The sequence below is a fragment of the Panthera onca genome, chromosome B1 (genome assembly GCF_046562875.1).
Source record: "Panthera onca isolate mPanOnc1 chromosome B1, mPanOnc1 haplotype 2, whole genome shotgun sequence".
Taxonomy (NCBI): domain Eukaryota; kingdom Metazoa; phylum Chordata; class Mammalia; order Carnivora; family Felidae; genus Panthera; species Panthera onca.
This window is the reverse complement of record NC_138342.1, coordinates 82,476,246-82,491,832: the sequence shown is the minus strand read 5'-3', so window position 1 is coordinate 82,491,832 and position 15,587 is coordinate 82,476,246. Positions and strand designations below refer to the sequence as shown.

General features: G+C 34.1%; 1 protein-coding gene across 3 annotated transcripts in view; it reads left to right on the top strand.

Annotated features, from left to right (window-relative positions):
• The window catches only part of EIF4E (eukaryotic translation initiation factor 4E), a 45,712-nt gene extending 30,950 nt beyond the window's left edge, over nt 1-14,762 (top strand). For all 3 annotated transcript variants that reach the window (XM_060654583.3, XM_060654584.3, XM_060654582.3), the window contains 5 exons: nt 5,480-5,575; nt 8,753-8,816; nt 9,515-9,628; nt 10,969-11,108; nt 13,665-14,762. In XM_060654583.3, coding sequence (XP_060510566.1) covers nt 5,480-5,575; nt 8,753-8,816; nt 9,515-9,628; nt 10,969-11,108; nt 13,665-13,779 — 529 coding nt within the window. In that variant the 3' untranslated portion in view covers nt 13,780-14,762. The remainder of the gene's footprint in view (nt 1-5,479; nt 5,576-8,752; nt 8,817-9,514; nt 9,629-10,968; nt 11,109-13,664) is intronic.
• The last annotated feature ends 825 nt before the right edge of the window (nt 14,763-15,587 follow it).

The following is a 15,587-nucleotide window of genomic DNA, read 5'->3' as shown; positions in this document are numbered from 1 at the left end:
GGAGACACAGAGTCGGAAGCAGGCTCCAGGCTCTGAGCTGTCAGCACAGAGCCTGATGCGGGGCTCGACCTCATGGAGCGCGAGATCATGACCTGAGCCCAAAGTCAGACGCTCAACCGACTGAGCCACCCAGGCACCCCTCCAGAGCTTTTCAATGTACATATCTTTTTTTTTTATACAGGTGACCTTTTTTGTTTGTGCAGATTTGGGCTCATTATTTTAAACTACTGCCTTATAGTAAATGAATATATAGTCATATTAAGCTTATATTAATGAGTGTATAGATTTTTTTTTGTTTTCTATTTACAGTGTTGTAGTGTACACATTCCTATATGTTTTTGTGCACTTGTGTGAATATATTTATAGAAGTTTCAGATTTCTTAGGTTAAAGACTAACTTTTGTAGATAATTGCCAAATTATCCTCCTTTTATCAGTTTAGGCTCTTAGCAGTTTGAGAGTTCCTGGTTTCTACATCTTTGCCAATTGGTGCCATCAGTCTTTTCAGGACCAGATGAACTGGTCCTATTCTGATTTATAAAACCAATGTCTTGTCATTTTGTTTGCATTTCTTTTATTGAAGTTCCAAAGCAGTTTCATATTTATTGATCATTTTTGTTTTTATCTGTGGACAGTCTGCTCATTTCTTTTGTCTGTTGAGGTGGAGGGGTGGTATCTTTTAAAGTTTAATTCCAAGCACTATAATTAGGGATGCTAACTCATCCAGGTGGGGCATTAGGTTGAAAATGAATTACCAAATCATTTGTCTTATAGCATTGTCTGTGGAATTATGTTTTTTACACGTCTTTTTTTTTTTGGTGGGGGAGGGAGGGGCAGAGGGAGAGAAAATCTCAAACAGACCTCCATGCCCAATGCTGGGGGGAGCGTTGGCAGGTGGGAGACTTGATCTCATGATTTCATGACTGTGAGCCAAAATCAAGAGTTGGATGATGCTTAACTCAGGCACCCCACAGGTTTTTGATATTTATGTAGTCCAATATCACCTTTCCTCCATGGCTCTGGGTTTCATGTCTGACGTCTTAGGGATAACTTTACCCACATAATTATCCCCCCCCTTTTTTTGAAAGTTTATTTATTTGTTTTGAGAGAGAATGTGCACGCAAGTGGGGGAGGGGTAGAGTGAGAGGGAGAGAGAGAGAGAGAGAGAGAGAGAGAGAGAGAGAGAGAGAGAGAGAATCCCAAGCAGGCTCCATGCTGAACACACAGGGCTCTTCTCACAGCCGAGAAAGATCATGACCTGCACTGAAACCAAGAGTCAGTCTTAACCAACTGAGCCACACAGGCACCCCTACCCACATAATTATTCTATTAAATAACTGCATGGTAGTCTCTTTTATATATGTATATGTTATTTAAGTCAGCAGTTCTCAAACTTTTTGGTCTCATGGACTTTTTATACTCCTAAAAGTTATTGAAAGGGCTCCTGGGTGGGCTCAGTAGGTTAAGCGCCAGACTTCGGCTCAGGTCATGATCTCACGGTTCGTGGGTTTGAGCCCCTTGTCGGGCTCTGTGCTAACAGCTCAGAGCTTGGAGCCTGCTTTGGTTTTGTCTCTCCCTCTCTCTCTCTCTCTGCCCCTCCCCTGCTTGCTTTCTGTCTCTGTGTCTCTTTCAAACATAAACATTAAAAAAATTTTTTTTAAGTTATTGAAGACTTCACAAAGCTTTGGTTATATAGATTTTTATCTATTTCCATTTATTATGTTAGAAAAAGCCGAGAATGTGTAAAATTAAATACTCATTTAGAAAATCCATTGTATTAACATAAGTATTTATATTTTATTTATTTTGAGAGAGAGAGAGAGAGAGGGAGAAAGGGGCAGAGACAGAGGAAGAGAGAAAATCTCAAGCAGTCTCCACACTGTCATTGCAGAGCCCTGTGCCGGGCTCAAACTCATGAACTGTGAGATCGTGATCTGAGCTGAAGTTGGATGCTTAACCGACTGAGCTACTCAGGCACCCCAACATAAATATTTTATATGAAAAAATATTTTAAAAATATAATGGGAAGTATAGCATCTTTGCGTTTTTATAAATCCCTTCAAGTGCCTGACTTAATAGAAGTTAGTTGTATTTTTATAGCCGCTTCTGCATTCAGTCTATGGAGGAGATAAGTTGTTTTATATTAAGTATGAGAAAATGTGAAGTCACACAAATTCATGGTTGGAAAATGGAAGAGGGTTTTTAATAGCCTTTTAAGCTAATGATAGCTATTCTTCTTTGATACTAGGTTTCTTATAGGTCACCTGTAATGTAAAATCTGAAACCATATCCAAGAACCTTTCTTTCTTTCTTTCTTTCTTTTTTTTTTTCCCCCCAGTATTTTATTTGTTTTTGAGAGACAGAGTATGAGTCAGGGAAGTGCAGAGAGAGAGGGAGACAATCTGAAGCAGGCTCTAGGGTCTGAGCTGTCCGCACAGAGCCTAACATGGGCTTGAACTCTTGAGCGGTTAAGATCATGACCTGAGCCAAAGTTGTACGCTTAACTGACTGAGCCACCCAGGTGCCCCTCCAAGAACTTTTCCTACTCTGTTATGTTAAAAAAAATCTATTGGCTTGTCTTGCATTTGGAATGGATCTTTTACTCATGCATGATTTTGCAACATCACTGGTCATTTGGAAAACAGTGAGTTATACAGATCTTCTGGATATTGATACTTTTCATTATATATTATCAAAACAGTAATATTTGTATCACTAGTACTAAACTTTAGTAAGTTTGTCAAGCTCAACAGGGGCACATGCAGGATATCCAAAATTCTGATTTTTCTCCTGAAAGCCCACAGTAAAGCATCAGGCTCACTACTTCATTTTCGAGAAATAACCATGGTTTATCTGTCAGTCATGGTTAAAGTGGTGTGCCATGAAAAAAGTGGCTAATTCATTTCACAGTTCAGTTTTTTAAGCATTGTTCTTTGGTGTGCAGAAGTGTTTTTTTGTCGTTTTTGATTTTTTTGCAGAGTATGAAAAAGACTGTATACAGATTGAAATTTAATGAAACCAATAATTACTGCTTCACCAGTTGTATTCTTAGCTAAAACATTGTTGTTACTGTGAGAGGTGGTGATAATAAAGGGTATAGTGACTACTAATACAGTTCGGTCCCACTGTATGAAACTTTGTAAGACACCAGCAGATTCACTGCACCATTGCTTTTGTACCATTAGTATAGATGTTAACACAGTGAAAAGTAAAAGAATGCCTTAGCATTATTATGAAAATAGTTTTTACTTATCACATCTTCTGATAAGGGTCTGGGGGTCCCCTAAGTGTCTTGCAAACCACATTTTGATAACTGTGATTTAAATGATCCCTTGTTGAAGGCACGTAAGATGTTTCCAAATTTTCCAGTATTAAGAACATTCTTGTACAACATTTTTGCCTAGTCATCTAATTATTAGGATAAATTTTTGCATGTTTAATGGCTGAGTGCAGTAAAAAAGACAATTTTGGTATCATGTTTAATTGAGATATAATTGACCTATTATATTAGTTTCAGGTGTAGCACATAACTCAGTATTTATGCATATTGTGAAATGATCACTATAGAAAGTTTACTTAACATCTGCCATGATAGAGTTACAAAGTTTTTTTCCTTGTGATGAGAACTTTTATTGTTTCTTAGCAACTTTCATAAACATAATACATTGTTACTAACTGTAGTCACCATGTTGTATGTTACATAGTTAGGAGTTATTTATTTTATAACTGGAAGTTTGTTACCTTTTGACTGCTTTCACCCTTTTTCACCCTACCCCTACTTCTAGCAACCAGTCTGTTCTCTGTGTCTATGAGGTTGGTTTTTTTGTTTTTTAAGATTCCACATATAAATGAGATCATATGGTATTTGTCTTATTTCTTTGTTTCACTTAGTTAGCATAATGCCCTCAAGGTCTATTCAGTGTTGCAAATGACAAGATTTCTTCCTTTTTTTTTTTTTTTGGGGGGGGTGGGCGAATAAATCTCCGTTGCGTACATACAACACTTATTTTATCCATTCATTCTTTGATCGATGCTGACGTTGTTTGCACATCTTGACTTTGTAAGTAATGCTGCATGAACATGAGAGTGCATATATTTTTTTTGAGTTAGTGTTTTCATTTTATTCCGATAAATACCCAGAAGTAGAATTGCTAGACGATATGGTAGTTCAATTTTTAATTTTTTGAGGAAAGATTGAATTAGTTTTGGAAGACCAAAGTATAGTACTTGACCTTACATTTATGTTTAATAATTTTTATGCCTTTCCTTTTTTCTTTTTTATCTTCCTTGATAGTGGGTTGGCAAATTGAGATTATCAAGTGGATGTTGAAATGCATCTCATTTTTATGTCTGATTATCCAAACATTAATCATGGAGTTATGAAATATATATATATGTATCAGTTTGGAAACCTATCTTTTGGTAACATTTTTGTCAATGAGAAAATAAAATTCTCCTTTTGAGTTACCTTAGGTATAGTAATTCAGACAACATAATTGTACTAAAGATGTTATCTTGGGATATTTAATTATAACTTTGATATGACAGGAGTTTATCTTCCAGGTATTAGAATAAAACTTTTAACAGGTATATACAGATATGGAGAAACTAGTATACATTATTTCAGAATGTATCTATGGTAGCATTACTCAATGAATCTCTTTATTTTGTTATTTTCCTATTGGTGTGTTTGAGTAAACAGAATTTATTAATAGTTTCCCTTCTTTTTTAGAAGTCCCATTATCCCTTCTTGGCTAATACCTTTTCATTTCTCTAAAGATCCAGCCTTCTTGTCCCTACTTTCCTTTCTGGTTAAGTACTTCCACTCTTTTTTCTTGAGTAACTGCTTGATATCTTGGTTATAGCACTTAGCACACTGTAATTGTCTCTCTACTACATTTCTGTGAATTACTCTGCGGGATGAGCCCCAATGGGTCTGTAAAGTATAGCAGAGAATCTGTTATGAAGTAGGTATAAAATACATACTTTAAAAATGAAAGAAAACTCATTTTTTGCCAGTGTAACCTACCATTTAAAATTATTCTTAAAACAAATTTTTAATTGTGTTAGAATACACATACCATAAAATTTACCATCTTAACCGTTTTCATCTTACATAACTAAAACTCTGTACTCATTAAACAGTTGTGCATTCCCTTTCCTTCTAGCCCCTGCCATTCTACTTTCTGCCTCTGTGAGTTTCATTACTTTAGGTACCTAATTCAAGTAGAATCATAATGTTTTGTCTTTTTTGATTGACTTATTTCACTTAATGTCCTCAAGGTTCATTCTCAGAATCTCCTTTTTAAGTCTGATAAGTATTCTACTGTATGTTTGTTTATACCACATTTTGTTTATCTGTTCATCTGTTAGTGAACACTTGGGTTGCTTCCGCCCTTTGGCTATTGTGAAGAATGCTGCTAGGAATGTGAGTGTAATAAAACTACCATTTTTTTTTTAACACTGACTTTTTACTTGTAGATGGGCACTCTGGTTTTTTAAAAATGATAAAAGCAAAACTTGGCAAGCAAACCTTCGGCTGATCTCTAAGTTTGATACTGTTGAAGACTTTTGGGCGTAAGTAACCATTTTAGAATGTTTATTTTATGAACTGTGTAATTTTTCATTTTAAATCACTCATAAAATGAAGGGACGGTGAATAGTTAATAAATACTCATCTGTAGACCTACCTTTTTGTTTTTCCATCTCCTCACAACTGTTTGATTATTTCTCATCATTTAGAAAGCTTCAGTCTCATCATCCTTTAGCCCTGTGTATATTCTTTATTCCTTGTCCCAAAAGATTCTCCTCTTGAAAGTCCTTTATTGCTTCTAGAACTTTGACAGTTTGTTGGAACATGTCCTTTTCTTGGTTGCCTAGATACATCTGTCCTATACTCCAGAGCTTTGTTAGGTTCCCATTTGTGCAAATTCTTTTTGGTATAACATCTGGGATTTCCTGTAGTAAGGATTCTGAGATTTAAAAAACTGAAGTCCTCAAAATTCATGTTTGTCCAAGTGTCTTTGATGTTAGTTGATCAACTTCAAGAAGAATAGTTGAAATACCTTTGAGATTTTGTTTCAGATTTAGCAAAAAGTTCAGATTTGGGGGTCAAACCTTTGCTTGACTCAGTATAAAATTGTAAAGTCTTTTCAAGACGTTTTATAATATTGATTCTTTAAAACAAAGTTAATTTAGTATGTAATTTTATTTGGAAAGTAATTTCCATTTCAAAGATAAAACTTGTTTAAAAAGATTTTTAAGAGCTGTAAATTAACTAGCTGTTACCTAAAAATTCTAATTTGTACATCTGGTGCATTTTTAGATCATGTATCTGTATTGAATCAATGAGCAGCTCTTCTGTATTAACATAACCGTATGCCTGAGTATATTTTGCCCACACTAAGAACAGATTGTCAGAAGATTCATATATGTATACTTCCTCCAGGACAGAAACAATATTCTTCTGTATCTTTCCAGTGCTTTGCCCATAATAGACATTTAGTATACGTTTGAATCACTGAGGAAAAAAAGCATAGAATAATTAGAGAAAACTGTAAAATTGTGAAGTAGGCAAGTAGGCACTTTAAGAGTGGTCACTTCATATTGCAATCATTGACTGTTTTTTTTAAGTAATGAAACTATATTTAAATCCCCAGTTATTCATAAATCTGGTTGTCTAGTTAAACTAAGGTTATTTTGCCCTTCATCAAAACATCAGATGATTTTTTTTCCCTTAATTGTATTTGAGTCTTCTAAACCAAGTCTCCTATGGAGGAGGAAGAGCAAGAGTCTTGAACCATTTCCCCCACGGAATCAGAGCTGCGTTTATTTAGTTTGGTTAGCTTTCACCATTGTACATAATGAGGTTTCTAAGTGGGCCTCTAATTTAGAATATGGCTGCACACTTTAGTTATGTGTAAGCAATGTCACTGCATAGTGGACTTTTATAGTGTAATTTAGACATATGAAGGAATCCTTTAGCTTTCTGTGAATATCTAAGCACTTCTTAATTTCTCATTTTTTTCTGGCATATGTAGTGGTAAACAACTGTCGAGCCCTTTGGGATTTATGCAGTTTTGTCTATAGTGTTCTGATTCTGTTTAGATTGTGTCATTACAAATTTTCATTACTGTAAACTTGCTAAGAGACCTTAGAGCATCATGAAGGAGAAAGGAGGCACATAAAGAAGCATTGGTCATATCTACCTTGAATGCCATTGAAGACAGCTACTCCACCCTGTCCATTAATTTTATAAAGTAGTGGTCCTAATTTTGTAGTTACTGCTAGTATCCAGGCCTCTGTTGTTGCCTAGAGGGAGCTGCCAGTGATAATGTAGTTTGGGAAGAGTGACCGTTAAGTAGAGTAACTCGACAGACCTTATTCAGCCTTATGCTCCCTCCTACCAAATTGAATTTATATATTACCCTGTGGAATATGATTCAAAGGATGCCAGAATCTTTCTTAAGACTACTTGAAGTATTTCTAGACTTGTTTAAAATAGCATCAAGAGAATCTGACTAAAGATAATAGCATTGTCCATGGTCTGCAGATGTAGTAAAGATCATATTTCTGCATCTAATATTGGAGACAGGCAAAGCATTCTTACTCTGCTGCCAATTTTATAACAATTTTGCTATAAGAAACTTTAGAAGATCAAATGATTTAGCCTTCTACCTTCAGGCTAGTGAGTATCTAAGTCATCTCAAGTGTTACTGTTACATTGATATTTTGAGAGAGAGAGAGAGAGAGAGTACATTTATTTATTTATTTATTTTGAGAGAGAGTGCCAATAGGGAAGGGGCAGAGAGAGAAGAAGAGAGAATCCCAAGCAGGCTCTGTGCTGTCAGTGCAGAGTCAGATGCGGGGCTTGAGCTCATGATCCGTGAAATCATAACCTGAGTTGAAACCAAGAGTCAGGCTTAAGCGACTGAGCCACTCAGGTGCCCCTCTACCCTATGTTTAAGGGATTAAAATCACAAGGAGTAGGTCCTGGAACTGTTGTTTTGTTTTGAAAGCTTCCCAAATGATTGCTATGCTGACTGACTAGTAATGATTGTGATATTTGAGACCCATTGGTCTGTTCTACTCTTGGATACCTTCATGGATATTAGTGTTATTTTATTTCAGTCATGCAGTCCTGAGAGTTGGGAAGTGTATCTTGCTTTCTCTTGGTTTGTCTTATGTGCTGAAAAAAAAATTTTTTTACATTTATTTTTGAGAGAGAGAGACAGAACACAACTGGGGGAGGGGCAGAGAGAGAAGGAGACAGAGAATCTGAGCTTTCAGCACAGAGCCGGACACAGGGCTCGAACTCATAAACTGTGAGATCATGACCTGAGCCGACGTTGGACGCTTCACCGACTGAGCCACCCAGGCATCCTCTTATGTGTTTAAAACTACTTGTTAATAGCGCCATAAATTCTTTCACGTACTTAAAGCCACTTCATCCCACCTAGTCTCTGATTCGCATACATACATATGTATGCATTGAGTTAACTAATACATCAAAATATACTTTTGTCAAAATAAAATCATTAAAAATATTGCCTTGAAAATCATCAAATGCTGATTCTTGAACTGACCATTATTAAGGTATCTCTTTGGTCCAGTTCAGAAATTGACTCAATAGAAAAACGAGTAAACATAAACTTTTATCTTTTGATTTTTATCATATTCTCTAAATGTATGTGTGAGCACCTAAACTCTGCATTACATATTTTATGTTTATAATTGTCCTTTTGTTTTACCTAGTCTGTACAACCACATCCAGTTGTCTAGTAATTTAATGCCTGGCTGTGACTACTCACTTTTTAAGGTATGTTTAATTGGTGATTTCATATATTTTAAGACTGGACCATTCAGTTATTCATTAAGAACTCTTGTCAGAAACTTAGGAATAGTTAATGCTCTGAGGTTTGGAGAATAATTAAATTAGTTTTACTAGACTTTAGCATTAACCAATTTTGGCTTATTGCTATAAATAATTGAAATTGAGAGTCTGACTCTGGGTACACACTGTCGTTGATTTTTGCAGAGCGCTTTGATATCCAGTCTAGTCTCTTTATATATTTGAGTAGACCAAAGTAAGTCCAGAGTTTGTCAAGTATTCTTAACTTGGGGTGCATTGGTCCTTGGGATATTTATAAGTGGGTTCTGTCAAGTGGTGGGGGGGTGGAGGGGCATTCATTAACTCTCAAATTGCATAATTTTTACATACATTTTTTAGGCATAGAAATGTATGTAATTTTTCAAAGTTATCTGTTACTCAGTGTTTAAGAACCTCCAAATTAAATGAAATCCAAGGTTTGATAGCTAGAAGTATCTAAGTCAAGTCTCTAATTCTCCAATCTCATGCTTCTGGCTTTAATTCTTGTGTGCTTTTCCCCCCACTACGTCAATAAGTTTTATGGAGAATAAAGTAAAAAGTTGACAGAGTTGTTGCTTGCTCTTTCTAGTGATCTCTTCAGTTAAAGTAACAATTTTGTCTGATATTGTTATCTACTAACCTTTTAGGATGGTATTGAGCCTATGTGGGAAGATGAGAAAAACAAACGAGGAGGACGATGGTTAATTACATTGAACAAACAGCAGAGACGAAGTGATCTGGATCGCTTTTGGCTAGAGACAGTAAGGTTTTAAAATTATAAAGTAGTTTTGGCATATTAAAACTTACTTTGCATTGCATTTTACATTGATTACTTAATTGAAAAGATAAGAATGCCCACCCTATAAAATCTAAGCCGGCAATTAATTTTGTTCTATCATGTGAATACTGTATATTTTACATACTGGCACAGTGAAACCGTGTACCACATTACAGATCAGATAGAAAGTGATAGGCAGTTGACTCTCACCTTCCACAGTAAGCTCATCCTGGTCATTTCATTAACTTCAAAATTATAGAGCCTCACATTTTATATGATGTAAGTTTTTACAACCCTGTTAGAGTATTACTTTGTATACTAAATTTTTTATATCAGTGAAGCAAACAGTGAAATTGTAGCTTGGTATTATTCATCTTCTATGTTATGATATAATCTGGAAATTTGGCTTTATAAGATGTAAATTAAATAAGAAATAATTGACATTTTGTATAGTGGGAAGTCCTAAACCCCAAGCTGTCGGGAATAAGGATGATAGTCTCTTGTGTATTTTCAGCATTCGGCACAGTGTCTTGCTTATAGTTAGCACTTATTAATTAAGCAGTTAGTGAATATTTGAATGAATAGGAGTTTTTTTTTTTTGGTAAATGGAGAGACTTAATTTTGCTTTTGGGGGAGATTATCAGTAAATACCATTTTAGAATTCCACATTAAAGTTTTGTAAGATGACAAAAGTTCTGGAGATGGATGGTTGTGATAGTTGTGAATATACTTACACCACTGAACCGTTCCCTTAAAAATGGTTAAAGCGGTTTAATGTCACGTGTCATCTATACTCAAAAAAATTTTTTTAATGGTTAAAATGGTAAATTTTTAAAAATTCTTTATTAAATGGTAAATTTTATATATATTCGCCACAATAAAAAAAAATTAAAAAATGGCTCTGAAAAACCGCAAGAACAAGAGGCAGTTAATCTAACCATGAGTAACTATTTGGTTATTTTTAATATAATGACAACTCTTCAGTCATTCTATTAATATTTGTTTGCTGGCAAGTATAAGCAGCAGCAGAGCAAATGAATATTAAGATAATTTGCCTTTTATATGTCCCCTGATATCAATTGCCCCATTTGCTGAAAAAGTTAAAGCAACTGTTAGTGTTCTTGTTATTAAATAAAGAAACATGTGAATTCTTAAAAAGTCAGGACAAAGAACTATAAACATAAATATAATTTAGACATTCAAGAAGACAACTTGATTTAGAAACTTTCTTAGTTTTGTGTGTATACACATACATAAGGGACATTTGCAGTTTAATAAGCAGTATATAATCTATTTAATTTGGGATTAATTTTTTTTTTTAAGCTGCTGTGCCTTATTGGAGAATCTTTTGATGACTACAGTGATGATGTATGTGGAGCTGTTGTTAATGTTAGAGCTAAAGGTGATAAGATAGCAATATGGACTACTGAATGTGAAAACAGAGAGGCTGTTACACATATAGGGTAAGTTTTGCTGTTTGTACACTTCCTTTAAAATATTAAGATAACTAAAAGCAGAAGTACTGTTATTTATAGCTTTAAAAATACTTGGATTCGTAGATCATTATTTTCCTTGTGTTTTCATAAACACTTTAATAATCTTGAACTACTCTAGTGGTTTTTAGTGTCTTGTTCATATTTTTTTTTAATTTCTGTAAAATTCTTTTTCCTAGCAATGGAGTATATAATCACCAGAACCCTGAATTCTGGTGTGTGGCATTTTGTTCATTTATCAAATGAGAATATTAAGTCTTTTTTCTATTTTAAAACCATAACATAACATGAATACGTAACACCCATAATAGTTCAGTGAGCATTGACAAGTGGTATATGTGTATACTGTGCATGTTTTGTAATCACTGTACATAACATTTTCAGTGAAATTTAAGTGATAGTATCTTAATTTTGTCCATATTTAAAACCCACATGTATATGTTTTGACACTTTTTTTGGTAAATACTATTCCTTGCAAAAATTGCCTGTTGTTTTCCCCCCAAAATGTTGTCAGTGTTAACTGGGAATTTCTTTTCACTACATTTAAATTAGTAAAATTTGACTTTAAATTTTGTATTAAAATTATGTATTGGTCATAGGTCACAGAATGTTCGGTTTACCCTTTGTGATTTCTTTTTTTTTCAAACATTATGAATTCTCCTATGAACATAATTCCTTTCTTTATTAAAAAAAAGCATGGGGATTTTCCAGGTTTCATTTCTACAGAGGTTTTTGGTAAAAGAAGTTGACTGTTAATTTGTCATCATGTTCTTTTTTTTTTTTTAATATTTATTTTGAGAGAAAGCATGAGCAGGGGAGGGGAGAGAGAGGGAGAAAGAGAATCTCAAGCAGGCTTTGCCCTGTCCTGTCAGCACAGAGCCCCACGCATGGCTCGATCCCACGAACTGTGAGATCATGACCTGAGCCGAAATCAAGAGTCAGATGCTTAACTGACTGAGCCACCCAGTGCCCCAATTTGTCATCATATTCTTAATCTTTCTGTCAGCATCAAAACTTAATAGTTGTGGGGATTTCATGTTGGAAATCAATTAAAAAAATGAGCATGAATTTCTTTCCTGTGAAAATCTTGTATTTGTGTCAATATTAAAAATTATTGAAATCTTTGTAAAACATTTGACTTCAGTTTTTCAAGGGAATATTATTAATTTATTTATTTTGAGTGAGACCAAGAACACGAGCAGGGAAGGGTCAGGGAGAGAGGGAGAATCCCAAGCAGGCTCCACGTGGTCAGTGTGCAGAGTGAGACTGGGGGCTCAAACTCAGGAGCTGTGAGATCATGATGACCTGAGCCGAAATCAAGTCAGTCCTTCACTTAACCTCGTGAGCCACTCAGCTGCCCTGGGAAGATTTTTTTTTTTTTTTTTTTTTTTTTTTTTTAAATTCTTCCAAGTTATATGGCTCAGTGCAGTGCTCTGGCTTTCTGGCATTTTTAATGATTATGTATAATGGAAAAGAATACATTGTTTCATAATACCTCTGATAATATTTATAATTTTAGTTATCATGAAATTATTTTTCGAACCTTTATTTGAAGGAAGGTAGAATCTTCTGGAAGGTGGAGTATGAATAAAACTGCCCTAGTATCCTATTGGAGAATTTAGCTCCATGAAAATATATATCCCTTTTATTTTATTTTGATGCTTATTTTTGAAGTTTTGCTATTTTTTTCTTTAGAATAAATATCTATATTCCTAAATTTACGTGTCATGCTCTCTATGATCTGTCCCCAATTTTACCTTGTCAGCCTTTTTGCTCGTATTTTCTTCCTTAAGGACTGTCACCACACAGCCTTATTTTTGTTCCCCAGCCTTCAGATGTGTTTCATTTTCTCAGCATTTTACTTTTAACCTCGTGACTTTTAAAGGGGAACTTTCTCTAATTTCAAAGATAAGATTAGATCATCTTTGTTAGTATCACAACCCCTATACTTACTCACTTTTGGCACTCATCATAGTTTATTCTTAAAATAGAGTCACATGTTACTTGGAAAGTAGGTTGCAGAGTTAGTATATAAGGCAGAAATCATGTATGTAAATTACCCTCAAAATGCCATAAAGTAATAAGTATGATAAATGTAATTTGCAGTATCATACAATATTTATTATGTGTTATATGAAAAATATAATTGTAGCATTTTAGAGAGAATTAAAGTAGACCTATGTAGGCATTAATTTTATATAAATTATGCATGTGATACAGCTCTACCCTATGTATGTGGGATTATTTGTTTATAAATAATCAAATACTATAAACACCCAGGAACTGTCCATACTTTGCTTATTATTGATTAATAATTACAATGCCTGATAACATAATAGAATCTCAAATATTGTTTAAGTGATTAGCCAAGATTGTTGTGGAAATGAAGAGTATATTTTGTTGAAAGGAAAAGTGTATGCAATGTCCTGTTTCACTCTCTAGATATTTTTTATATATAAAGAATAATCTGAATTTGGTGTGCGTGAATAAAAATTAACAGCTCCTTTTTTCTTTTGCTTCTTCTAGGAGGGTATACAAGGAAAGGTTAGGACTTCCTCCAAAGATAGTGATTGGTTATCAGTCCCATGCAGACACAGCTACTAAGAGCGGCTCCACCACTAAAAATAGGTTTGTTGTTTAAGAAGACACCTTCTGAGTATTCTCATAGGAGACTGCGTCAAGCAATCGAGATTTGGGAGCTGAACCAAAGCCTCTTCCAAAGCAGAGTGGACTGCATTTAAATTTGATTTCCATCTAAATGTTGCTAAGATATAAGAGAAGTCTCATTCGCCTTTGTCTTGTACTTCTGTGTTCACTTTTTTTTTTTTTTTTTTTTTTGGCTAGAGTGTCCATTATCCCAATCAAAGAATTACAGTACACATCATCCCCAGAATCCATGAATGTGTTCCTGGCCCACTCTGTAATAGCTTAGTAGAATTACCATTATAAACACATTTTACCCATCCACAATATTCAAAAAAGAACTTGCATTTCTATACCTTAAAGGAAAAAATTCTGTTTATGTTCCATTGTATGCAGGAGCATATTTTGCTGGTTTGAAAGAGTATGATGCATACAGTTTTCTAGCAATTTTCTTTGTTTCTTTTTACAGCATTGTCTTTGCTGTACTCTTGCTGATGGCTGCTAGATTTTAATTTATTTGTTTCCCTACTTGATAACATTAGTGATTCTGATTTCAGTTTTTCATTTGTTTTGCTTTTGTTTTTTTCCTCATGTAACATTGGTGAAGGATCCAGGAATATGACACAAAGGTGGAATAAACATTAATTTTGTGCATTCTTTGGTAATTTTTTTGTTTTTTTGTAACTACAAAGCTTTGCTACAAATTTATGCATTTCATTCAAATCAGTGATCTATGTTTGTGTGATTTCCTAAACATAATTGTGGATTATAAAAAAAAAATGTAACATCATAATTACATTCCTAATTAGAATTAGTATGTCTGTTTTTGTATCTTTATGCTGTATTTTAACACTTTGTATTACTTAGGTTGTTTTGCTTTGGTTAAAAATGGCTCAAGTAGAAAAGCGGTCCCATTCATATTAAGACAGTGTACAAAACTGTAAATAAAATGTGTACAGTGAATTGTCTTTTAGACAACTAGATTTGTCCTTTTATTTCTCCATCTCTATAGAAGGAATTTGTATTTCTTATTGCCAGGCAGTCTCTATTGTGTCTTATAGTGTCTTCCACGTGAACAGCATAAGTTTGGAGCACTAGTTTATTATGTTTATTATAATTTTTAATAAATTGAATAGGTAGCATCATATATATGGAATTAAATTGATGTGACTATCTTTGTTTTTTTATAAAGGAAGGCATAGTCCTTCAGTCATAGGTAAATAATGTACTCTTAATGTATTAAAACACAAGAGAATTGTTATCTTGGTGCATTACCATTTGATTGGTAGGAATGGTAGTTGTAAAACTTGGTTGCTGAATTGAGATGTTCTTTTGTAAGTGTCAAAATGATAGCATAGGGAAAGAGTACAGGTGGTGGGGGCATATACATTAAGAATTTTGTTAGTGTTGCTGTCTAAATAGAATGGAATAAACAGGTACGAAGACTTATATTTATATTGGTAAATTGGTGTAGTATGGTTTTATGTAAATTTGAAACGTGATCTACTCTTTGTAGGCATTTGAAAGCACATTTGAAAAATTTTGTATATAGTTGTGTATTTCAGATGCAGTAAAATGAAATGGCTATTGTAGACAAAAGAATAAGCTAAACTTCGAGATAGAATGAAAATGATTAGATGAGAGGAAAATTTGTGTTTAAATAGTCATTATGATTAATCATTTAAGAACTGAAAAGTTTGACAAAACTCATAAAGTAAACATGAAATTAATAGTATTGACTTCATTGAAGAATTTTAAAACTTCAGTTTAAAGGGTGCCACAGGCTACCATCTGAGTACTCTCAAT